This window comes from Mesoplodon mirus, assembly GCF_964341445.2.
Source record: "Mesoplodon mirus genome assembly, chromosome: 4".
In the NCBI taxonomy this organism is placed as follows: Eukaryota; Metazoa; Chordata; class Mammalia; order Artiodactyla; family Ziphiidae; genus Mesoplodon; species Mesoplodon mirus.
The window spans coordinates 166,985,920-167,013,134 of record NC_138979.1 but is presented as its reverse complement, the minus strand read 5'-3'; the positions used below and the strand labels follow the sequence as shown (position 1 = coordinate 167,013,134).

General features: G+C 42.7%; 1 protein-coding gene across 5 annotated transcripts in view; it reads left to right on the top strand.

Moving 5' to 3' along the window:
• STON2 (stonin 2) overlaps positions 1–27,215 on the top strand; it is a 150,985-nt gene that overhangs the window by 16,179 nt on the left and 107,591 nt on the right. For 3 of the 5 annotated variants that reach the window (XM_082617187.1, XM_082617190.1, XM_082617185.1), the window contains exons 2-3: positions 17,796–18,061; positions 20,197–20,481. In XM_082617187.1, the coding sequence (XP_082473313.1) occupies positions 17,974–18,061; positions 20,197–20,481 (373 nt within the window). In that variant the 5' untranslated portion in view covers positions 17,796–17,973. The remainder of the gene's footprint in view (positions 1–17,795; positions 18,062–20,196; positions 20,482–27,215) is intronic. The other 2 variants (XM_082617188.1, XM_082617186.1) reach the window with 1 other exon arrangement.

Genomic DNA, 27,215 nt, shown 5'->3' with positions numbered 1-27,215 from the left:
TACTCTTCGTTGTGGTGCGCAGCCTTCTCATTGCGGTGACTTCTCTTGTTGTGGAGCACGGGTTGTAGGTATGTGGGCTGCAGTAGTTGTGGCACTTGGGCTCAGTGGTTATGGTTCGTGGGCTCTAAAGCGTAGACTCAGCAGTTGTGGTGCATGGGCTTTGTTGCTCCGCGGCATGTGGGATCTTCCCGAGCCACGGCACGAACCTGTGTCCCTTGCATTGGCAGGCGGATTCTTAACCACTGCGCCACCAGGGAAGCCCGATCGTGGTATATTATTAACTCCTTGCAATCGGGCTTCCAGTCTAGCTGCCTTACTTTATTCCACAAATGCTTGTTGCTTTCCTTCTGTGTAGCCAGCCTGGAGCTTTGGCAGTACTGTGAGAAAGGGCATGGACCATCCCTCAAGGAGCCACCACTCCAGTTAACTTTCTTAAGGGTCAGCAGTGACCATCCGTGCCCCATCAATGTCTCTTTACAGCATTTAACACTAGAGAAACTTACCTTCTTGAAAATTCTCTCTTGTCTTCATGATCCTAGAGGCCTCTGTTTTTTCTCTAACCATCTGATGGACACTCTGGGCCCCCCTTTAGTTCCTCTCACTGCCACCATATGTAGGCACAATCCAAGAGTCAGCATCTTTTTTGTCTTTTTACTTCCTCCATTGATAACCTATTCACTCCCTTGGCTTCATATATCTTCATTTTTTAAATGACTCTAAAATCTAACTCTTTACCCCGAATTTTTCTCTAGGCCCCAAATCTACATTTTCTACACCTACCTTCTGGTTTCACAATCCTTGAATCTCAACATATCCCAAATTACCTCATTTCCCACCCCCAGTCCCAATTAATTCCACACTCCTCATTTCCCTAGGCTATTTACTGGGACCTTTTCTGCCCTCAGTTCAGCTGCCATTCTCCTGATTACCCAGGCTTACTTATTATTTCCTATCACTGTTGCTTCACTGGTGAATGAAGAATAAGCCCAAGGATTCTTATGGCCATAGCCAGGTACTTTCATCTTCTTTCCCAGTGGAGGTTTTCTCCTGAACATTCGACATTTCCTTTCTTTTTCTAAAGCGTGGATGTTGAGGTGGGAGGGCGTGTGCTATTTCAGGGCTGCTGGATTTTACACCCGTAGGGCAGCATTCAGATAAGGGGCAGGGTCCCCATTGCTTCGTGCATGAATGGCGCCACTCAGAGTTGTGCAGCCCTGTGCTGTGGGAGTGTGATTTGGGAGGGGATGGAGTGCTGGCGAGGGCTTCTGGGCAGTAGGGATGCTGAACACTGCAGTAGAAAGACTAAAGAGGAGTTGGCAGTTCAGCCCAGGAGGAAAGTTTCATTTCTACAGAAGAAGGATAGGGATATAGTTTTCCTCTTTGTCATCTACCTGGGGGGAATAAAGCTCTGTGTTTTTCTACACAAATCCATACTGAGCTCACTTTATTATAGAGCCACCCATCGAGCTTGAGATCTGTGGCCTAGAGCTCTATTTCCTCTAATCCTTGTTATTCTTGGTATAGGGACCATTGGCAGGAGCTTCTAAAATGAAACTTCCGTGTTCCTGTAGCCGTGCTGTAAATTGCAGTAATCCCACATTCTCTTGTGTCCCAGCTGGACTCCTTTAGGTAGGGTTTCCATAAGGTCCAAAGAGGTTGGTGGCAGTGCAGGTAACACTGCTGCCCCGCCATGAACTGAGACAGCCCAGCTGATCTGGACACACCAGCAGCGGGACACCCTGCCTGGTGCCTCTCGCAGCGGAGTCCTCTGTTCAGGGACCCTTCGAGCGCCCGTCTGGGCAGGTTGCTGCCTTCTGCTACCCAGGTTGTGCGATACACACTGCATAGACACCACTCACGTAGGTGACCACATACATGGGGTCCCAAAGCCGCCCAACGTGGTGTCCCACCTATGGTACCTTCTTTCACTAGACCTTTCCAGGCCAACTAGCGGCCCACATCCAGCTGAGCAGGCTGTTTCCTGTCTCAGGCTGAAGCTCACACCACTACTTCCTTTTTTCCCCAAATTTCTAAGATCTCCCCCTTCCTCCACTTTCACTTCCTGAATGTCACGACCACAGGAATGAAATCAGCAAGTTCGTGCCTTGTTTCTCCTACTCATCCTTTATTAGTGGAAATAATAATGGTGCTAGATAACATTAATGGAGCACTTATAGTATTCACGGTGCTGAAAGTCTGACATGCCGCATCTTTTTTCATCCTTACAGGAATCTCTGAAACGATCAATACTAGGTGAAATTCAGGTTTAGAGAGTTTGAGACATGCCCATGCTTACAGTTAATGACGGGGGGTGTGGGGGGGGACTTGGCCTGCCTGACTGCAGAGCTTGTGCTGTTCATTTTCCTAAGACCCAGGCTAGATATAGGCCTCTTGCAGGAAGCCTCCCTGGGTGACCGCATCCCATTCCTGTGACCTTTGGTGGTCCTCCATAGTAACCCCTGGTGTTATTTCAAGTTCAGGACCGCTTAGACGTAGGGGAGAAAGACCAATATTCCTTCCTGTTTCTGAGGTTCCCAGTATAGTAAAGACTGAAAAACTTCTAAGACAGGGTTAGAAAAGTATTAGGACCTTTTTTGTATATTTGCATGAACCAAATTCAGATGTTCAATGTATACTCATACACATAGAAACCCACGTTGTAATACAATTTTGCTACATACAAGGTAACTATAGGAGCTATAAATGATACTCATTAAACTCTCTGTGAAGGGTGGTTTGGTAATGGGACATGAATTTAAGGTTGGAGGCACATCTTTCAATCCTTTCAGTGTATTTCTGTGAAGAAACATGTGCTTTCATTTTTATTAGTATTTAAAGTCCTTTGTGAGTATGAGGCCATTGGCTAATTGACCTTTCTGGATTCTGTATTATCTACTTCTCTATTCCTAGCGTCTAGCACAGAGTCAGGACTTGGAATATAGTAAGCACTTTAAAAAAAAAAATATATATTCATGTTGTTTTTGGCTGTGTTGGGTCTTCGTTGCTGCACGCGGGCTTTCTCTAGTTGTGGTGAGTGGGGGCTACTCTTCATTGCAGTGCGTGGGCTTCTCATTGCAGTGGCTTCTCTTGTTACGGAGCACAGGCTCTAGGCACGTGGGCTTCAGTAGCTGTGGCACACGGGCTCAGTAGTTGTGGCTCGCGGGCTCTAGAGCGCAGGCTCAGTGGTTGTGACGCAAGAGCTTAGTTGCTCCGCGGCATGTGGGATCTTCCCGGACCAGGGCTCGAACCCGTGTACCCTGCATTGGCAGGTGGATTCTTAACCACTGCGCCACCAGGAAAGTCTGACATTGTAAGTTCTTATTCCTTGTTGGTTGGTTGTTTGAATGAGTCAATGAATTGTTTGAGAAAAGTCTACAAAGTCAGAGCAGTTTTGGTTGGGATCCCAGCACTGCCATTTACTAGCTGTCTGGCCTTGAGCGAGTTACTTAACCTCTCTTTACTCAGCTTTGTCATCTCAAAAATGAAATTTTTTGTTTAGTACTAAGAGTACCTACCTCAGAAGGATGGGGGGAGGAACAAAGGAGATGATCTGTGAGATGACAAAGGTGAGCCTGCACATACGTAGTCCTTGAGTCCAGGGCAAGGAGGTAGGAGATAGGGCTGTGGGCATCACTGTTAGAAAGCAAGAGGCACTGTAGCTGCTCGTTTCCCTGACCAGCCATGGGGAAGAATGGTTGGTGGCCCCAGGAGAGTCTGCAAAGCACCAGACTTTGTTTTCTGGGCCCCTATCCCTTTCCACATTCTCCTTCTTGATTGACAAACATATGCGGAGCTTACTTTTTGAATCATGCTCTGCAGTCTCCAGAGCACTCTCACCCACATTATCTCGCTTAATAATTATTCGGAATTGTAAAATTGTCTGTGGTTTCTGGAAATTCCTGCCCTTGTTATGGAATGCCTGGTACTTGCCCCTCTCTTGCTGATAGAGTTATCACCAAGGACATTTGTTTCTGTATTTACTGAGTTGTTTAGCAGCATTTTCATTTTTTCCACCCAAGCCTGAGATTCAAAGAATCTCATAGAGCAAAGCCGCATTTCCAACCTTTTTCTGAGCAGCCAGCTCTAGAGTGGCCTGCTTGGTCCAGGACCTCTGGCTCCTACATGCCCTTGTATTGAGGGACAGAGCATGGCAGCTCTCCCTAACTTGGGCTCCCTTCTCTTTTCTGTCCATTTGGAGTCACAGGGTCCTAGGGCTTGGCTGGAGCGTCATAGTGTTCAAATATATATAACAAAAAATTTATCATTTAACCTTTTTTAAGTGTATTGTTCTGTGGAATTAGGTACATTCACATTGTTGTGCAGTCATCACCACCATCCATCTCGAGAACTCTTTTCATCTTTCAAAACCGAAACTCGGTACCCATTAAATAATAACTCCCTTTCTCCCCACCCCCACTCCAGCCCCTGGCAGCCACCATTCTACTTTCTGTTGCTATGAATCCGACTACTCTAGGTACCTCATATAAGTGGAATAGTATAATATTTGTCCTTTTGTGGCAGGCTTGTTTCACTTAGCACATGTCCTCAAGGTTCATCCGTGTTATAGCATATGTCAGAATTTCCTTCCTATTTAAGGCTGAATAATATTCCATTATATGTATATACCATATGTTGTTTATCCATTCATCTGTTGATGGATACTTCAGTTGTTGCATTGTCTTTTGTCTCAACTAGTACAGTAGCCTCCTAATTGTTCTCTTTGCTTCCATTCTTTCCTCTTCCAATCTGTTCTCCACTCAGCTTCTAAAGAGGCAAATTGAATTTTGTTCCTCTTCTTTAAATCCTTCATTGGCTTTTCATTGTGCTTAGAATGAAATCTAAACATCTAAATCTGGCTCACAAGACCCCATATCTACATAGTTCATAAAGTGAGCTACCTTGCAACCTTATCCCATGCCCCATCCTCCTTGCTCCCTCTATGCTCAGTTCAAGTTTTTTCTTTCTTTTTTTTTCTTCTTGTTAATTTTTTCCCATCTCAGACTCTTTGTGTCTTTGGTCTTTGGTCTTTTCTACCATGAATACACTCTACTTCTTGTCATGGTCTGGGTCTTCTCATCCTTCAGGTAGTAGTAAAATGTAACCTCTTCAGAGAGAGCTCCAATCACCCTATATATTATAGGATCCCTTGCTATTCCATGTCTGAACCCTTTATCGATTTGCAGGATTCTTATTTGTTTATAGTTGACTTGTCCCATCCCTGTTTTCCCCTCTTGGATAGAAACCCCTTGAAGGCAGGGTCTGTATCTATCTATTTTGTAACCTGACTATCTAGCAGGTCTTTACTAACAATTTGTTGGATGAATTAATACATATCCTATTTTAATTTTTTTTATTTTTTGGAAACATTTATTTTTAATTTTTATTTATTTAATTTATCCTTGTTGTACAAGGTCTTAGTTGCAGCATGCGGGATCTAGTTCCCTGACCAGGGATCGAACCCAAGTCCCCTGCATTGGAGGGTGAATTCTTAACCACTGTACCACCAGGGAAGTACCTACATATCCTTTTTTTTTTTTTTTGCGGTACGCAGGCCTCTCACTGTTGGGGCCTCTCTGGTTGCGGAGCACAGGCTCCGGACGCGCAGGCTCAGCGGCCATAGCTCACGGGCCCAGCCGCTTTGCAGCATGTGGGATCTTCCTGGACCGGGGCACGAACCCATGTCCCCTGCATCGGCAGGCGGACTCTCAACCACTGCGCCACCAGGGAAGCCCCTACATATCCTATTTTTAGAAAGAGGTTGGTGATTCCACAATTGGTTCTACTTTTACTTTCCTTCCTTTGTGCTCACTCTTCCTTCATCCCACCTCTAACACCTTCCAAAAAGCTAACATCCCTAATTGAAGAGTCATTGGCATGATATCATCATTCCTTCTCCAGAAAACTGGTTGAATGTTTGTTGGCCTCCTGATTTTCAAAGGAAAGGCACCCAAAATTGTCGTTTAACATTTTGCACTGAAAATGATCACCCTTTCAGCTTTGCTCCATGTCTCTGGAAAAGCAAGCTAATTTTGCAGTGGCCTAAGTAAGCAAGGCAGAAAAAGAAATTAAACTTTCTAGAGAGAGAAATCCATGTAATATGTTCCAAAGTGCTACATGTAAAGCTTAGTGGTATTTTGCTACTGTATTGTTCTTTAATTTACTCCGTACTATGGGCAATAGTTGATTTTTGTTGAAATTCAGTCCCTTATCCATGTTTGGAAATTATCTAAAGAAGGCTATGCCCAGGCCCTTGAGATTCTGAGCTCTAGAGTTAATTCTCCCATTTTTAAACTGTAGCGCTGGCACAGCCTGGGTGGATCCTCTGCCCAGTATGTGACGGGCTGAAATTAAGGATTGGTCACTGTGTTCTCACCTCGGACTCAGGATCTCCTCTAAGCTTGTGCCTTTTGTTGAGAGAATTCAATTTTTTGTGGTTGTAGGATTGTTGTCTCCTTTATCTTTCTGGCTCTCAGTTGGGTACCACTCTTAGCTCGTAGAGGCTGCCCTCAGATCCTTGACCTGTGGCCTCCATCTCAGCAGTGGAGAACCTTCCTTTCACACTTTGAATCTCTCTGACTTCCTCTTCTGCTACCAGCCAGAGAAAACTCTCTCCTTTTAAAGGGCTCGTTGATTAGCTTAAGCTTGCATGGATAGTCACCCTGTCTTAAGGTTAATTGATTAGTAACCTTAATTGTATCTGCAAAATCCCTTTTGCCATGTACTATGACATAATCACAATAGTAACACCAGGGTGTGGAGATTATGGGAGTCATCATAGAATTTTGCTTGCCACAGTTTCTCTCTTATTTTATTAGAATTGCATTTGCCTGTAAGTATCAGAAAACTTGATTATAATAACTTAAACCAAAAATTTTTTTTTCACATAACAATATATATAGAGGTGAGTGATTATTGATTGTGGTTCGGTGGCTCAGTGACATCAGGATCAATGACTCTGTGATTCTCTTAGCCTTTCCTTGTGGTTATAGTAGCTCCAGCCAGCCATCATGACTGTATTCAAGACAGGAAAAAGGAGAACATGAGTAGGATGAGGACAACATGAGTAACATCTGTTATCTTCATTGGGAATGCAAAACAGAAGATAGATAAAAAACACTTCTCAGAGCTTTATTTCTGACCATACTTCCATTTATGTCTCATTGGCCAGAACTTACCCAAGTGGCCACCCATAGGTTCAAGGGAGGCTGGGAAAGCAGGAATAGGAATTATTGTGATTGGCTCAACCAATAATGACCTATCCTCCAGTGCTGGATGATAAGAGGAAATGGATATTGATGATGTAGCTAACATATCTGTTATACCTATTTTCTGGAAGGTAGAATGTGGTATAGTGGAAAAAATGCAGAATTTAGAGTCAAGAGACTTGTAATCCTGTCCCACCTGTGTCATGGTTAGCTGTGTGACCTTAGACTAGTCAAGAAACCTCTCTGAGCCAGTTCCCTTATCTATCAAGTGAGAGAAATTTCTGCTTTACTTATCTCAGTGTTATTATAAAAATGGATTGAAATTATCCATGAGTTTCTTTGCATCCTGGAAATATATACTAATTGTGGTTTTTGGTAAGTATTTGGTATAAAAATAATGTATTTCATGGATTCTAAGAAATATATGTATGTATATATACAATTTTTAATATTTTATAATCTCTGAAATTAGATGCAGTTTACAATCTATGACAGCTTCAAAGAAATATAATAACAATATTTTGTTAAGCTTCTTGGAAAGTTTTAGGGTTATGCTTAGGAAATATGGCCATTGGGACCCACAAGACTCCTATAGACTCCTAGAAAACTGACAGTCTCATGATAGAACATCTAAAATATAGATGAAAGGAAATTATCCACACCAACTTCCTACTTTCATACAGGGAGATATTAGTATCTCTATTCCAGATGTAAAACTGAAGTAAGCTGAGATGAGTTTACAAGATGGAGTAAGCCATCTTCTAAGAGTTCAAGGTGCTAGAAAGTATTCCACAAACTTTAAAGCTTGACCTCCTACCAGGGTTATTCACTGAATGTGACATACTGTTCAGCTACCTAGGGATGTCATTACGGGTCACTGCCTCAGGAATGCACCGAGATCAGAGGCAACCTGTTTAGCAAGTCAAGTGTGACATAGATCCTTGACTCTGAATGTGGAGCCATGAAGTTGTTGGATAGCATAGCCATCAAGATTGTTTATTTTGAAGAAAAATCACATGATAGAATATTTATAATTATAACCTTGGGATATATATATACATGTATGCATGTACACATATATGTATTTATATGTGTATGTATTTGTATATATATTTTTGTGTATACACACACACAAATAATATGACTTTAGATGGGGCAAAAACAGACATCTGGGGATGGGGGATTATGGTGTATATGATTGAAAGAGAGAAATAGGGGTGAGTGAGTCTATGGAGAGTCATAGATACATACTGACTATAGTTGAAATATGACATATGTTCCTTTAGGAGTTCTTTCTCCTATATGCATGACTTGAGACTGGGGTATTCATTCTATTCACCAATTTCCAATGGAAGAAGAGGGATCAGTCTCTTTTTATTTTTAAAAAATTAAATATTTAAATGAAAGAATGAAAGAAAAAATGGTGACAAGATAGGAAGAACAAACAACCAGGGCCAAACAACCAAGTACTTGGAAGCAGTGTTCCAAGTACTTAATCTGATTTAGGTCTTTGTCACAGGGTAATCAGGTCTTCCAGGCTTCTGCTTATTCTGAGAATTTATGAAGCAAGCAACACTGTTACTTTAACTTCCTGACTAAACTTTTGTGATTTCTGTAGCCCACTGTGACAGAGGCTGCAGAGTGTAAAACCATGCTTGATATTATTTTGTATGACTGTACTGAGCACAATTCTGAGTGCTTAGTAGATGCTCAGTGTAAGTTTGTTGAATGTCTTATTTTAGAAGAACGTTCTAAAGAAATACAAAGAATTCACACAGTCTTATTTTTTCCCATTCTTCCTTTCTTCCCAGTTTTCCTTTTGACCTTTAGTTGCTTTTCCTTGATCAGGAAAAATTTGAGGCTTTACTTTGAAGTTTGGAATTGGCACCAGGATCTGGTTTAAGATATATTTGCATAAACCCCTGATAGCTGGCTGGATAGCATTTGTCAGTAACCTCAAAACCCAGCAAGTGGATGCAGAGATTTTTTTTTTTTTTTTTTTTGCGGTACGCGGGCCTCTCCCGTCGCGGAGCACAGGCTCCAGACACGCAGGCTCAGCGGCCACGGCTCATGGGCCCAGCCGCTCCGCGGCATGTGGGATCCTCCCAGACCGGGTCACGAACCCGTGTCCCCTGCATCCGCAGGCAGACTCCCAACCACTGCGCCACCAGGGAAGCCCGGATGCAGAGATTTTTAAAGTAGCTGTCTAGTTGAATACATATGACAGAGATATAGAAGGAAGATCACTAAATTCTCAGATTTAAATAACCTCTAACCAAGCAAGAATTATTTTATGATATTTTATAGCATAGCTAACCTAACAAAATAGAACATTGTCCCAGCTCTGAAGGGATGGATTTAATCCATATGGCTATATGAAACCCTCCTTTCCTTCTCATATGATTTATAAAAGTTCTGTAAAACTTCTTATTAATATTTCCAGGACAGCAGTATAAAATCACCCTAATATAGATGATCTGAACTAGTGTCTTTTTCTTTTTTAAAAAATGAACACAAGTCAGTAAGGAATGTTTCAGGGGAGGACTTTCAATTCTTGCTATAACTGGTTAACAAACTGGTCCTTCTGCAGTAAACAACCACAAAACCAGGCAACATGTATCAGGTAACTGTTTTCAGGTATTGGTCAACAGAAAGCACAGTATTTCCGTTCTGAGTGAAGGAAAACTCAGGAGGTGAGTCCGATGGTCACCTTGGCTGTCTTCCAGGGGAGAGTTTCTTGATTGCAGCAGAGTATGCTAGAGTCTCGGCTGAGCCCAGCACTCCTGCTGAACTAAGGAAACACAGATCTGAGTTTGGGGCAATGGAAGCAGCTAGAATCCACAGGGCAGTGCACTAGAGAGGAGACGGTTGCATAGGGCTGGGGGGGGACAGGACTCCCTGGGTACACTCTCTGGGTGTACCCAGGGAGTCCTTGGCCAGGCTAGAGTGCCCATGAACAGATCGAAACTATATGAGATTTACCAAAAATGGCGGCTCCAGGGTTGAGACTTGGACAGAGATACTAAAGGTCAAGCAGCTGATACTGAGGGACACTGGTGATCCAGCCCAGAAACAGTGGAAAAACCTTTTTAACACCTTAATAATATCCCAAGCATCCAAAAAAGACACAGAAAATCTGTGTCTTAGGGGCAGAAGTCTATGCTTTCAAGCAGGGTTGGTAAATTTTTTTTTTTTATATAAAGGGCTAGATGATAATTATTTTAAGCCCTGTGAGCCATTCAATATTTCTCACAGCTACTCAACTCTGCTATTGTAGAGCAAAAGCATCCAAAGACAACATGTAAATGAATGGGCATGGTTTTATTCCAATGTCACTTTTTTTTAACAAAAAAGGCAGAGGGCCAGACTTGGTTCATTGCTATAGTTTGCCAACACTTGCCCTACAGTAAAGCCTACTTTAGATCTACCCTAACAAAGCTTAGAGCCAAGTGCTGTCAAGAAAAATTGCAAGGGAAATTGAGTTTGGAAGTTGAGTCCTGCGGTAGTTAGAGGAGGTTGGGGAACATCTTTGACTTTGCGAAGATTCATCCAACAAAGTGGAAGACCAAGCTTATGCAAGCCTATGCAAGATCAAGGTGAGCAGACAGTTTGACTTCTGGCAAAAATCAACTCTGCAGAGGAAGATCAAATCTAGAATGTCTTCATGTATCCTCAACAATTGTTAGGTATGCAAAGAAACAGGAAAATATTACCCATAGTAAAAAAAAAAAAAAAAAAAAAAAAAGTCAATAGAAACTAATCCCCAAATGGTCCAGATGTTGGATTTGGCAGACAAAGCTTTTAAAGAAACTATTATAAATATGTTCAAAGAACTAAAGGAAAATATTGTCAGAATGAGTGAATATAAAGGCATCTCAGCAGAGAAATAGAAACTATAAAAGAATTTAATGAATATCTGAGAATGAAAAAGTTGAATAATTGAGATGAAAAATTCACAGGATGAGCTTAAGAGAACAAAGATGACAGAAGATAGAATCAATGAACTTGAAGACAGATCAACAGGAGAAGAGATAGAGAAAAACATATTTTAAGAATAGTGGCTGAATTTTCCCAAATTTAATGAAAATATTGACAAACAAATTCAAGATATTACACAGACTTCAAGTAGGATGAGTTATAAGAAAACCACATCTAGACATACCGTAGTTAATTGCTAAAAACCAAAGATAAAATCTTGAAAACAGAGAGAAAAGATATAACAGCGAAATAAGAATTACAACCAACTCCTCTCCAGAAACAATAGGGAGAAAAAGACAAGATACTGAAGAAAAAAAAAAGTCAACCTCAAATTCTATGTCTAATGCAAAATATCCTACAAAAACAAGGATTAAATAAAGAATGGACTGTTTTAGAGCAATGCTGTCCAATAGAAATATAGTACAAGCCACATATGTATTGTTTTAAATGTTCTAATGGCCCCAGTGAAAAATTTTAAAAGAAACAGGTAAAATTAATTTTAACAGTATATTTTATTTAACAGTATATTTTATTTATTTAAATATATTTTATTTAAGTATATACAAATATTACCATTTTAACATGTAATCAGTATAAAAATTATTAGATATTTTACACATTTTTATGCTTTTTGAAATCTGGTGTGTATTTTACAGTTAAAGAACAACTCAGTTTGGACTAACCACATTTCAGTAGTTACTTTTGTCTAGTGGCTGCTGTTGGAATTGAATAGCACAGTTTTAGATCAAAGAGAAAGGGTAATGGACAAGTTGCCCTGAATCCAGGTTGTTTCCCAAGCTATCTTATACATAGTGTTTATTTATTTATTTTAAATTTATTTATTTTTGGCTGCGTTGGGTCTTTGTTGCTGCGCGTGGGCTTTCTCTAGTTGCGGCGAGTGGGGGCTACTCTTTGTTGCGGTGTGCGGGCTTCTCATTTCTGTGGCTTCTCCTGTTGCGGAGCACGGGCTCTAGGCATGTGGGCTTCAGTAGTTGTGGCACACTGGCTCAGTAGTTGTGGCTCACGGGCTCTAGAGCGCCAGCTCAGTAGCTGCGGCGCATGGGCTTAGTTGCTCCGCGGCATGTGGGATCTTCCTGGACCAGGGCTCAAACCTGTGTCCCTTGCATTGGCAAGCGGATTCTTAACCACTGCGCCACCAGGAAAGTCCTACATAGTGTTTAAATTAACCTTTCTAAAACATTTGCCAGCTGAGAAGACCTGAAGAAGCTACCTACTATGTGGTAAAACAAGTTAATTTGTCCATTCTTTCATTCATTCATTCAGCTGTTTACTCAATAAACGTTTACTAAATGCCAGACCCTAGTCAAAGAGTTGGAGATATTCACAAGAACAAAATCCAGTCCCTTTCCTCAGGGAGCTCACAGGCTAATTGACATTATAGCCATATTAACAAACAGGTTCATTATCATTTGATAAATGAGAGTAGGTAAGATACTACCAGCATACAGAAGACATGGTGGATAAGGAACAAGTGGGATTAGTGGGAGTCAAGGAGGGGTACGGTGTATCAGAGTTTTTCATTGCAAACAACACAAACTGACTCTGGCTAACATAGGAGTAAAGGAGCCACTGAGGACTTTTTAAGCAGAGCTGTGGCATGGGCATTTTCAGGTTTTAAGCAGACCATGATGGCATAATCGTTTGGATAATAGGTTAGAGGGGATAATGCTGAAGGCGAGGTAATAGACTAGTAATTGTCTGAATGAGAGACATTGAGGGGCTGAACCAAGGCAATGGCTATGGGAAGGGAAAGGGTAGTTTCAAGAGTTCAAACTCATTCTGAAATTGAGAACTGTCACTGTCCCAACCCCTCCTTTTCCAGTGCGCTCAACTCACTCCCACCCTCTTCAGATAAACAGAGCGTAACTCACTGTGAACTAGACATGCCATTTCTGCTCCTTCGTTCTCGAATGCCTTTGCCCCTCTGCTCATTTTCTCAGAGCCCTCCCTTCCCATTTAAGATGCAGCTCATGACCACCTACTACTGCTCAAGCCCTGGTTGCTGTCATTGTTTTGATGGCTAACTTGTCACAATAGGTTAAAGAGCCTGTTGTGTCATTATGTCACTGTCATACCTCCCTGCATTCTACTGTAAGCTACTAGAGGCTAGTGATGCCGTCTTGGTCTTCCTTGTACTGTCAGGCCCTAGAATGGGTCCAGCACAGAGTACCCACTACCTGTTCCTGATGATGCTGGCCCCTGGCTCTGTGCGACACATTAGGGTCCTGTTGTGGCTGATAGCTTCCATCACCAGATTCATGCTCGGTACAGTCTGAGGAATGTTCATCTCCCGTAAGCACATCTCTTGGGTCACTGTCTGCTCGTAGACTTTCACCAACTTCCCATTTCCCACTGAACTCTTCTCAGCTATTAAGGTCCATCAGTCCATTCTCCCCACATTTCCCCAGTAGATACCTCAGCAGTCATCAAACTGACCTGTTTATTGGTCCAAAAACAAGTCCCATGAAGGTCTGATTCTTTTTTTAAATCTTTTTTAAAAAATTAATTAATTAATTAATTAATTATTGGCTGTGTTGGGTCTTCGTCTCTGTGCAAGGGCTCTCTCTAGTTGAGGCGAGTGGGGCCACTCTTCATCGCGGTACGTGGGCCTCTCACCGTTGTGGCCTCTCCCATTGCAGAGCACAGGCCCCGGCCGCGCAGGCTCAGCGGCCATGGCTCACGGGCCTAGCTGCTCCGCGGCATGTGGGATCCTCCCAGACCAGGGCTCGAACGCGTGTCCCCTGCATCGGCAGGCAGATCCTCAACCACTGCGCCACCAGGAAAGTCCCAGGTCTGATTCTTAATTGTCACTTAGACTAACCCCTGTCCCAAGGATGTCCTTACTCTTCCCTTCCAGTGGTTCAGAACCAAGGATGTCCTTCAGATCCAAAAACCTGCTTGGTTCCTTATGGTTCCAGCCCTTGCAGATCTATGACCATACTGTCACAGCATTTCTGGTGTGTCTTCCAGCAGGCAGTTATTCCCAGATTTATTGTGTTTGCTATTCTGAGCATCTTCATCTCCACAGCTAGATTGCAAGCTGCTTGATCGCTCAATATCCCAAGGGTGCCAGATATGTTTCTGGACACCTAGGGCTCCTGAATGCATATTAGAAGATTGGCATAAGGCAGAACTATTTCTCGGACTCCCATCTTATCAGTCAACTGCATTCTCCAACCCCCCACCCCCCACCCATTTTAGTGTGTAAGGGAAGCCAAGGAAGAAGCTTCTCTCTGGAATGGCAGCCCAGAGACTTTTTTTTTTTTTTTTTGCGGTACGCGGGCCTCTCACTGTTGTGGCCTCTCCCGTTGCGGAGCACAGGCTCCGGATGCGCAGGCTCAGCGGCCATGGCTCACAGGCCCAGCTGCTCCGTGGCATGTGGGATCTTCCCGGACCGGGGCACGAACTCGTGTCTCCTGCATCGGCAGGCAGACTCTCAACCACTGTGCCACCAGGGAAGCCCAGTCCAGAGACTTTAGTGAGATTTTTAGTGTCTCTTGGTCAGCCATGCTACTGATAGTGAGTCACTGCTCGTTTGTGGGGATTCTAAGCCTCACTTTATAATTCATGTTCTAAAAACGGGGTGAGGTTTTTATAGAGATACCAATTCCAGTGTGAACATAGCCTCACAATGATCAGGTTCCTCTGAGGGCTTCCAGCTGCTCGCCCAGCACTCCTCAAGGTCAGGCATCTCAGGGTTCACTGGATATAGCTGTTTCATGGCAAATACCTAGAATCCATTTCACAGGGTTATGATAGGGGGTTCCCGGTGATAAATTTGTTCCCCCAGCCTTTCTTGAGACTTTTCATGGTCTGTAACCAGCCATGTCTGGATCTGGGATGGACAAGTTGAGGAAGGGTAGATAAATCTTGGGGGCTCTTCTTTTGTTCATACTTCTGAGTAGTAGTCTTGGTTCCTCAGCCAGAAAGCGCTTGCATCTATAAAGAGGAAGTTGAGTGCTTGTCTCTGCTTAGCATCTGGGAGAACTGCTCTATAAAGCACTGAAAAGGGAAATCACTAAAATCAGAATGTGTAAGTGACAGAAATGGGATGGTTTTGTGAAATTTGTGTTCTGGTCCCAAGACTGCGACTAGCAAACAGTGTACCTTTGTGTGAGTCATTTACCTACGGTAGCGATGACCATAGTTGACATTTATAAAGAGCTTGGATTGGGGCCTGGCATACAGTAAGCCCTCTGTAAGCTCACCTGCTATGATCATCATCATTACATAAGGTTTTTCAGTCCCAGTACTAAGCACTTGGTGTATGTTATCTTATTTAATCCTTAAAATTATGACATGAGTTTTGCTGCAGAGGGGTGAGCTGAGGCTTAAAGACTATACAGTACTCAAATCCAGACAGTGGAACTCCCGAGCCCATTTCAATCTCTGTTGTTATTGTGCCTGATTTCCTTAGGCCTCAGTTTTTTTGGTTTTTTTTTCCATCTGTAAAACTTGAGAGCTGGACTACTGGTCTTTAAAATCTTGGAGCTCTAAAATTTCTAGATATTTTCTCCATTATTTTCACCCTTTTCCTTCTCTCCTTCCCCTTCCCCTCATCCACCCACACTCATCCGTGAATTTCACTGGATTCATCATCATGGGTTGGGCAGGATGTTTTCCCCATTGAGCTATGATGCTGCAGATGTCAGCACGTCGACTTGTAGTATTGTGGCTTTGTGGTGGTTGTTGGACCTGGTTTGCATGCTGCTGTTGTTGGGAGAGGGGGAATCTGACTCTTCAATTGTACTGTCTTATCTTGGCCTGCAGCCATTGCCACATTGAGTGATGCTAACATTTGACGGGCTTGAGAAAGGCTTAATGGGAGAAGCCCACTGGAATCAGCTCTTTGGGTCCGTGGGCTCTGCCTGGTTCTCTGGTGAGATCTGGTTTGGAGCACTCACTCTCCAGGCTGTTAGCCCATGTCTGGTCCTGTGATTGGTAAGGATCTTAGGAGAGGAACTTGGATGAGAGGTTTCTGGACTTTCCATTCTGCTCACAGCTTGGATTCCCTGGCAGATTTCCAGTGAGGAGTTTCACCGATCATTTCATTATGGTCCCATTGTCATGAATGTCTGTAAAGTACTTTAGCTGGTGGTTAGTCTATATATATTCTCTAGTATTTTTCTTTGTGGCTGTGACCCAAAGATTAGAGTGTTTCGGCATCAGAAGACCTGGGCTCAAGTGTTGCATCTATTACTTCCTAGCTTGGTGCATCTAACACACCTGCTTGTTATGACCTCTACTTGATCATTTTTTTGGTGGTCTCTTACTATGGAATAAAAAGAGTCCATTTGTCACTCTCCTAGGATGTGTGAATTCTTCCACTTAGAAACTTGGGAGAAACATCTTAGAATCTTAGGGCACCAAACAAAGGTTTCTAAACAGCAAAAGTGTCGGATAAGTCACTTAACTTCTCTCAGCCCAGATTTCTTCCTCTGTGAAAGAATTATAATAATACTTACCCAACTACAATGGCTATTCAATCAAAGTATGGTATGAAAATAGGTTTCTGTAAATTATAGATTCTGTAGGAAACATTACTTATTTTTAGGAAGTATCATGCAACAAAACTAATTTTTTTAATTACCAAAAAAGCAAAAGCTATTAAATGTTTCTATTCTCATTATTGTTAGCATAGATTATTTACTGCAGATAATAACCTGTAGTAAAATTTCAATGTTTTCTTTTTATTGTGCACCAGGTAGAAGGCTATAAGTTAAATTATTCTAGACTAAAGTGAATATTGTGAGTATTCAGTTAATAAGAACTGATACTGTTCAAGGTGGATAGTAGCTCTTATGTGGAAACATTAATTTTGCATTAATTCAGATTTTACTAATTCATTATAAGATCAAGAGTTAGGTTCCAGCTGTAAAAAGACATTAACTGTACAAGCAATATTATGAGTCTATTAAGTATCCTTACATGGAACATAATTGCAATGTGAGTAAAGGCTAGACTTTTACATACTAATTCAAACTGTCCTAGAGTGAAAATGTGTTTCTTTAACTCACATTTTCCACTAAAGTAAATATGCCCTACCCCCTTACTCCAAATGAATAATATGACTCCATTTCTGTTTTTCTTGATTGGTAAGTCATGCTTGGAGATACCATCTGGAGATGGTTGGGTTTCTGCCAAAGATTTAAATCAGGCTTGCGAAGAGCTACCTGCCTAAGGCAACAAACCACACTGATTTAATAGGAAAGAGCATGCTTTTATTTTGCCATCTGGTAAAGGAAAGTGAAAGCACTTTGAAAAATTTTAATATTTGTTCTACAATGATGGCCTTATAGATAAAAGTATTTCCAAAATATAGTAATTGGGAAAATTGGAGAATCTAATTGCTAAAATCTGCGTGATTATTTATGTCTGATTTGAAGGCACATACAGAGATCTCAATGCTAAAAGCTGATATTTCTGTAAGAGAAGTGAAGGCAAGACAGGGATAGAGAAAGGTAAATAGGTTGGAAACGACCCAGACCTCCTTGTGGGCAGTGTTGAAAGCTCAAGACCTGTGTGGATTGGTTATAATGTGATGATTATCCCTTTTAATTTTTATTTTTTAAACTGATTTCCACTTGGCAGATTAACCAAAGGCAAGAGGGGCTAATCTGTCTACGTTCTGAGTGCCACTCTCCGCGAGACCCCCATAACAGACCCCAGGCCCAAGTCCACTGTGCTACCAGACCCCCACCCCACCCCAGGCATTGCTCTGGGGTCTGCCTGAGGCCAGCAGTGTGAAGATGACCAGCACCTTCCTAGCATGACGACCTTGGACCATGTGATCGCTACCCACCAGTCGGAGTGGGTCTCTTTCAATGAGGAGCCGCTCTTCCCTGTCCCTTCTGAGGGTAAGGAGAACGTCCATCGCCTAAGTAAAAAGATTAACAAAGAACCACACCTGCTTGTTATGGCTTCTATTTGATCATTCTTTTGGGGGGATCTTGATATGGAAAACAGAGCCAGTTTGTCACTTTCTTCAGGTCCAGATACTTCCACTTAGAAGCCTAGAGGAAACATCTTAGGACCTAGGGCCCCAAACAAGGACCTGGAAACACCAAACGTATTGGCTGCTTTCTTCCAATGAACATTAACTTCCTATTTCCAAAGTACTTTATGCTCAGTCTTTTCGGTTATTATTCCCAGCACCAATTCGAATTGTCTCAATTTTTAAAGCATAATTGTCAAGAGTGACAGATGCCAGAGCCAGATCCCTTGGGCTCAAATCATGGCTCCATTACGGATGAGTGACATGTCCTTGGGTGGATAATTGATTTAACCTCCCTGGGTGGTTGTTCATCTGTGCAGAATGGGTAATCACAGTACCTACCTCAGGGTGGTTGTGAGGATTAAATGAATTAACACGTAAAGTGCTTACAGCAGTGACTGGCACATGGAAAGAGCTCATAATTGTCGCTCGTGATCATGATGAAGGTGGCTAGATTGACTTCTGGGGAACTGTGCCCAGGGATGAAGGTCAAGGTAGGATGCGGGAGCTATTTACAGAACCACAACAGCTGCTTCTGTTCCATGGCCACTGCTACTGCCACCTGAAATCATCCCAGCTTCCTTTGCAGCACCTGGAAAGTGTGAGTTTACAGGTGTGCTATCCAATACGGTAGCCATGTGGCTATCGAGTCTTTGAGACGTGGCTAGTCTGAATTGAGATGTGCTATAAATGTGAAATACCCACACTGAATTTCGAGGACCTAGTAAAAGTTAAATGTTTTATTAACAGTTTTTTATCAATTACATGTGGATATTACACATTTTCAACATGCTGAGTTGAAATACGTATTATTAAAAGTAGTTTTGCCTGTTTATTTTTATTTTTTATTTTTTTAAATTATTTATTTATTTATTTATGGCTGTGTTGGGTCTTCGTTTCTGTGCGAGGGCTTTCTCCAGTTGTGGCAAGTGGGGGCCACTCTTCATCGCAGTGCGCAGGCCTCTCACTATCGTGGCCTCTCTTGTTGCGGAGCACAGGCTCCAGACGCGCAGGCTCAGTAATTGTGGCTCACGGGGCTAATTGCTCCGCGGCATGTGGGCTCTTCCCAGACCAGGGCTCGAACCCGTGTCCTCTGCATTGGCAGGCAGATTCTCAACCACTGCGCCACCAGGGAAGCCCCTGCCTGTTTCTTTTTAGTTGTAAAATGTGGCTACTAGAAAATTTAAAATTCATTTATGGCCCACCTTTTACTTTTTTAGGACAGTGCTTATCTAAATAATTACATTCAGGTAGACCTGTTTGTTTGGCTAGTGATGGGAGAGTTTCACATCAGTACTTTTATTTTTTAAACATTTTCATACAATAAAATTGACCATTTTTGGTCTACAGTTGATGAATTTTAACACATGTATAGATTTGTATAATCACCACCACAATTGGGATCTAGTTCTGTTATTTAAAAACACGTTTTTGAAGGCTATTAAATGTTCCAGGACCAATGCAGTGATACAAAAGCTAGAGGAAGGGCCTCTGTGCCATATTTAGCTGGTCATTAGTGCAGGGTTTGCACATGGTGGCCCGCAGATGTGTGTTGTTTGGACTGTGCAGAGTTTGAATTTGAATGTTTTTAGTCCAGACAGAGGCTCTCCTGTTGAGCCACAGTCTCCACCATTCCCCATTGCCTTTCGCTTTTCTAATTCAACCTAGTTCTATCTGTTGCTTGTCCTCTGTAGGAATTTTGTTTGTGACCCCTAAGCACTGGAGTAGATGGTAGGATAAGAATAGTGAACAAGACTCCCAGTCTCAGCCTGCATGGAGACTGCTATGGACATCCTAGGGTATAGTTTTTATACATTTTAAGGTAAACACTCTTTAAGCATAGAGACAGGTGGGCATGGCTGTTTTTCTGCTCTCACACCCTGTAATGGTGAGTCCTTTGATCACTGCTTGCCTGTCCTTTGTTTTTCCTCCACAAGACAGTTCTGAAGGGTGGCCTTCCTCGCATGATGTGATGGCAGTTTCTGGTATCTGTTTCAGGGGGCACTGAAGAGCACCTCCCAGGACCATCGTCTTCCTCAGACCAGTCCGAGATCTCTTCTGGGGAGAACCGTGTGGTGGATGGAGGCTCTCAGGATCTTTCCCCCTCAGAGCACGATGACTCTTCTGAAAAGATGGGCCTCATCTCTGAAGCAGCCTCCCCTCCCCTGAGCCCTGAGCAGCCTCCACCTGACCTGGCTTCAGCCATCAGCAGCTGGGTTCAGTTTGAAGATGACACACCCTGGGCCAGCACATCACCACCTCATAAAGAAGCAGGTGGGACAGGTAGGACAGGTGGGGGGCTGTGCTCACCAGGGACGCTTTTTCATGAGAGGTCTGCAGGGCTGCCAGCATTCTGTTTTGCCTGCTCCAGAGCCCTGAAGCACTGGCCACATAGGAGAGAGCAGACAGAGATCTCATCTGGCTTAATTCTATGACACGTTTTTATTAACATAAGCATGTGCAAGGATTTATGTGTTCTGGGCCATTTCCAGCCTTTTACCCTTGCCCTGGCTGTTAATTTCTCTTTGGAAGTACACATATTTATTCATCTATTATGGACTGGAATTCTGTTTACTTAGCACCTAAATTGTAAGCTCCTGTGAGTAAAATGAATGTCTCTCAAAGTGTGGACCACCAACCATCTCTAATAGAGTCACCAGTTATACATAGATGTTCTTGTGTCCCAGACCTTTAGAATCCAAATCGTCAGGGGTGGGAACTGTCATTAATGGTCAGTCTCTTACTTTGTGGCATTTACATGGCCAGAAGCTGCACTGGGAAGCTGAGTGAAGCCAGGGGAATGATTAGTTCCTAGCCTGATGACCTGGCTACTTATTTTATTGTGCACAGAAGCATACCAAGGGTGATTGGGATAACCTTTGGGACTGTATTAGTTTTCTATTTGCTGCTGTAACAAATTACTACAAACTTAGTGGCTTAACCAACACAACTTTATTATCGTACAATTCTGTAGTTCAGAAGTCTGACATGGGTGTCACTGAGCTAAAATCAAGGTGTTGGTGGGTCTGCATTCCTTTCAGGAGGCTCTAGGGGAGAATCAGTGTCCTTGCCCTTTCTAGCTTCTAGAGGCTGCCGGCATTTCTTGTCAGGTGGCCTCTTCCTCGGTCTCCAAAGCCAGCAATGTTGCATCTCTCTGTGCCTTTCTTCTGTAGTCAAATCTTCCCCTGCCTGACTTCTGCTTTCCTCTTCCTTTTTTAAAATTTATTTATTTATTTTTTTAATCTGTATTGGGGTATAACTGCTTCACAAGACTGCACTAGCCTCTGTCGCACAACAAAGTGAATCAGCCACATGCACACATACATCGCCATATCCCCTCCCTCTTGCATCTCCCTCCCACCCTCCCTATCCCATCCCTCTAGGTCATCGCAAAGCACCGAGCTGATCTCCCTGTGCTATGCTGCTGCTTCCCACTAGCTAACTATTTCCATTCGGTAGTGTATATATGTCCATGCTACTCTCACTTCACCCCAGCTTCCCCCTCCCCCACTGTGTCCTCAAGTCCATTCTCTATGTCTACATCTTTATTCCTGCCCTGCCTGCCACTAGGTTCATCAGTACCATTTTTTTTTATTCCATATATATGTGTTAGCATATGGTATTTGTTTTTCTCTTTCTGACTTCACTCTGTATGACAGACTCTAGGTCCGTCCACCTCACTACAAATAACTCAATTTCGTTTTGTTTTATGGCTGAGTAATATTCCATTGTATATATGTGCCACGTCTTTACCCATTCATCTGTTGATGGACATTCAGGTTGGTTCCATGACCTGGCTATTGTGAATAGAGCTGCAATGAACATTGTGGTACATGTCTCTTTTTGAATTATGGTTTTCTCAGGGTATGTGCCCAGTAGTGTGATTGCTGGGTCGTATGGTAGTTCTATTTTTAGTTTTTTAAGGAACCTCCATACTGTTCTCCATAGTACTTGTATCAATTTACATTCCCACCAACAGTGCAAGAGGGTTCCCTTTTCTCCACACCCTCTCCAGCATTTATTGTTTGTAGATTTTTTGATAATGGCCATTCTGACTGCTGACTGGTCTGAGGTGTTACCTCATTGTAGTTTTGATTAGTGATGTTGAGCATCTTTTCATGTGCCTCTTGACCATCTGTATTTCTTTTTGGTGAAATGTCTATTTCCTCTTCTGTTTTTAAGGACCCTTGTGATTACACTGGGCCCACAAGGTTAATCCAGGATAATTACCCCATCTCAAGGTTTTTAACTGAATCACACCTGCACAATCTCTTTTGCCATGTAAAAGGACATATTCACAGGTTCTGGGGATTAGGATGTAGACATCTTTGTAGGGGAGCATTATTTTGTCTACCACAGAGACCCCTTAGCAAAGCCAAGTTGATGTTTTTCTGTTGGTAGGTTAAATGTTTTGCTAGTTTTGATGTTTAAAAACAATTCCTTTGTTTTTCAAACGTGTTTTCAACATCAGTAAGAACAATTTTAAGAAAATATAAAGCATAATTCTACTGTATAACAAACATTTCCATTTCTACATAACAATTTGCACATTGATACACTTTTTCACATTTAAGCATCAGATTTCTCAGTGAATTGTTGGTGAGAAAGCCATGACACTCAAAGCAGCATGGATGAAATGACAGGTCCAGACAGGCTTCCCAGTCTGGCTGGAGGGAGGATGTAACCTTTACTGAACACCTAACACAAGTAAGACAGTGGGCTAATTAAGCATTTGTGCATTTGAGGGAAAGTTACTGAACACAGGGCAATGAATCAGTACAGAAGTATGCTTGTTTTTAGTAAGATACATTCACTAAATATTTATTCTCTCAGACACTGTGCTCAGTGCTTTAGGTCATCTCATGAACTCTCTGCAACGACCATATGAGGAAGGTATATTTAATATTATATTCATATTACACATGAGAAGACTGAGACAGATAGTGGTTTGGGAATTTGCCCACAGTTGTATGCTAGGAAGTGGCAGAAGAGAGCTTTACTACCAGGCAGACTGGCCCCAGGATCTTTGAACAGCCTAGGGATGCTGTGTGTGGTATGTTTGCCTTGATCTTCCCGCTATTGATATAGTTTCCTCTGCTTCCTCATTCCCCGGAGGCAGGGGAGGCGAGGGATGGCCCTAAAATGGCCCTGCTTTCAGATCACTGATTATATTCAAGGCATTCAGATTCTTTTACAAATTGTTCATACCTTACCTTTAGTTTCAAAGATCTCGTAATTGCTTAGAACTGTTTATATGACAGATGGATCAATTTGCTTTAACTCCACCACTTATTTTTGCAAAACTAACTTTGGAGTTAGTCATAATTATGTTGCCCCCATCTGACTGAGGATTTTAGCTTGTTATTGATAATGGTTTTGACCTTTAATGGTTTTAACCTTTAAATCATTAAAACCTTATCCTTTAAGGCAGCAGTTTTCAAAGTGTGGTCTATAGATCTCTGGAGTTTCCCAAGACCCCCTCAAGGGGTGTGTGGGACCAAAAGTATTTTCATAATAATTCTAAGATTTTTTTGGTCTTTTTTACTGTATTGGCATTTGCGTTAATGGTGTAAAAGTAATGGCAAGTAAAACTTACGGCCACTGTGTACACATGGTAAAAAAAAAAAAAGTCAACTTCACATAATATCCTTCATGAAGTAGTAAAGATTATTAATTTTATTAAATCTGGATTCTTTTTTTAAAATAAATTTATTTGTTTTATTTTTTTATTTTTGGCTGCGGTGGGTCTTTGTTGCTGCATGCGGGCTTTCTCTAGTTGCGGCGAGCCGGGGCTACTCTTCATTGTGGTGCGTGGGCTTCTCATTGCGGTGGCTTCTCTTGTTGCAGAGCACGGACTCTAGGCACGCGGGCTTCAGTAGTTGTGGCTCACAGGCTCTAGAGCGCAGGCACAGTAGTTGTGGCACACGGGCTTAGTTGCTCTACAGCACGTGGGATCTTCCTAGACCAGGGCTCGAACCTGTGGTCCCCTGCATTGGCAGGCGGATTCTTAACCACTGCGCCACCAGGGAAGCCCTAAATCTGGATTCTTAAGTACATCTTTTTAATATTTTCTGTGACAAATTGGGAAATATGCATAAAACACTTGTGTTCCATACCAAGATATAATGGTTGTTTTGAAGAAAAATGGCTCTATTGAAAAAAACTGGGTTTGAAAAATATTTTAATTTAAAAATCAAAATTATTTAAAAATTATTTGAGAAAGTCAAAACAATGCAAAAAAAAAAAAAAAAACCTCTTGATGAGCAAAATATCAGCATTTTAAAGACAAAATTCAACCAACACCTGCATGACTGCCACACTGCACCCTAATCCCAGCCCTGGTTCCAGTAAAACTCTATGTACAAAAATAGGTAGCTAGCCTGTGGGCCACAGTTTGCTGATTTTATATTTTTTAAATGTTGTATTTAAAATGTTCTTTGATGACTAAGTTTTTTGGTACCCTTTTAAATTTTGCACCCGAGGTGAGTGCCTCACTTGCCTCCCCCTCGTGCCAGCCTTGCACTGCGCTAAGGATATGGGATTCACTGATATCGCTAGAGAACAAATCAAGAAATGACAACTTTCAAATGTGTGAAAGCATACCTGTGGCCTGAAAACTGCCCCAGCGTTCATTACTAGTTCCATCTGTTTCCACGTATGAATATTTAACTCAGCTCTGTGGAGATGGAGCTCTCTGCTGCAGGAAGAGCCTGTTGGCTAGTTTCCCAGCAGACCTGAGGCCCAATGTGTAGGGTCAGCCCCACCTCAGCAAGTGTTTCTTTTTTTTCTTTTTCTTTTTTTTTTTTTTGCGGTACGCGGGCCTCTCACTGTTGTGGCCTCTCCCGTTGCGGAGCACAGGCTCTAGACGCGCAGGCTCAGCGGCCATGGCTCACGGGCCCAGCCGCTCCGCGGTGTGTGGGATCCTCCTGGACCGGGGCACGAACCCGTGTCCCCTGCATCGGCAGGCGGACTCTCAACCACTGCACCACCAGGGAAGCCCCTCAGCAAGTGTTTCTAACCCAGGGACCCAAGAACCATAGAGGACTCTGCAGAGCATCAGGGTGGTAAAGAAAATGGTAGTAAATCCAGGACTCCTATCTCAGTTCTCCTGCTGATACCCAACTGCCCATCAAGGAACCCACCAAATAAAGGACCGCTGGGTACATCCCTCTTGCCCAAACTAGCCTCACCAACTAGGCCAGCTCCCTCATGGGTTTCCTCACACAGACTGTGTTTAACAATAAGGAAGAGTGAGGGGTTGGTAGAGCTGAGGCCAGGTGGTAAGCGGGAGAAACTAGGCTTCAGGTCCCTCAACACAGAAAATGCAGGCAGTTCCATCCTGGAGGCTGTTGAGCAGCTCAGATTTAAAAAATTTGAATCCAAAAGATTTGGATACCTGTGCTGTGTCATTGATATCACATACGTTGACTGCAGGCATTACACCAAACTAGTGCAGTGTGGACAGCAAGTACCTTCATGGTGATAGAGACAGCCTGAGGCTTCTTGCAGTCACCGCTCCCTGCTCTATTTTTTGGATAATGCTAAGTTTTCCTGGTGTGGCAGGCCGAATAATGGCCCCCAAAGACATCAGGTCCTAGGCCCCAGAACCTGTAAACTTTATCTTATTTGTAGAAAGGATCTTTGCAGATTGATTATGTTAAGGATTTTGAGATAGGGAGATAATCCTGGATTATCTGGGTGTGTCCTAAATACAATCACATATGTAAGAGGGAGATAGAGGGAGAATTTGCCCACAGGGAGAAGGCAATGAGAAGACAGAACAGAAAGGGATTTGAAGATGCTGGCCCTGAAGATTGGAGTCATGAGGCCACATCCAAGGAATGCCAGCAGCCACCAGAAGCTGGAAGATGCAAGGCATGAATTTTCCCCTAGAGCTTCTGGAGGGAGCATTGCCCCGTTGACATCTTAATTTTGGCCCAGTGCTTCTGATTTCAGACTTCTGGCTTCCAGAACTAGGAGAGAATAAATTTCTGTTGTTTAAAGCCACCGGGTTTTTGGTATAGCAGCCACAGTTAATATATCAAGTCTCCAATATCTTAAAATGGAACCAGACTGAGAATGAGTCAATCTGGGCTAGTGGAGCATCTCTAATAGTGCAGGCCACTTACTAAGCAGATGTTCTGTGCTAGCCACTATGCGTCATCTCCAAAGTTTGCAGCCCTTTACCAACTTTTTAAAGTTTATACCACCATGCATGCAGGTGGTGAAGTTCAGCCAGATCAGAGGTTCCATGGAAACTGATTTTCGGCTTCAGCCCTCTTCCCAGTCACATAAGTATCACCCAAACAAACGGACTCTTTCCTATAACGGAGTTACAGTTTCTCAGTTTATTCCCATTTTCCTCACGTTTGTCCTATTTGCTTCTAGCAAATGCCTAGCACCCTCTGGTCAGATGTCTTTGTGTCAGGAGAAAGGGAAAAATGTGTATCTTGGACTCATCCCATGCAGCCTCTCTATGAGTATCCTTTTATGAGAAAATCATCGTGGCCTCAGAGAAATAGGTGGGAAGACGACAGAGGAGGACTGATTAGTGACATTCCTAGTCTGGATTCCTGGAAGCAAAAAGTGGAGCCTTACTCCGCCAGCTTGTTTCATACCTTAACATCCTGGCTTGCAAAGAGAAGTTGGGAAAGAAATGATCACACACGCAGGAGTGCCTAGGTAGAGAAATGGTATCTGGGATACTCCTTTCCCCTCCCCCAGTCCCCGTTCCTCCACTCCACAGTTTTCTTGACAGAAGAAAAGCAAAACAAAACAAAACACCAAAAAAGCCCACAAAATAATTTGTCTTTTAAGTTGTGCCACCTAAGAATAAAGTCAAGGGGGCATTGGATTTCAGCCTGGAAGGGGAATGTGCAATTTGCCTTCATTAAAATGCAGGAGGCTGTAGACATGGGGAGTAAGGGACAAAGAGACTGTCATTCATGTTAAATCTCTTGTTTTTGTGGCATTCAATGCCAGAAGATGCACAGGGAACTTAGAGAAGCCAGGGAGTG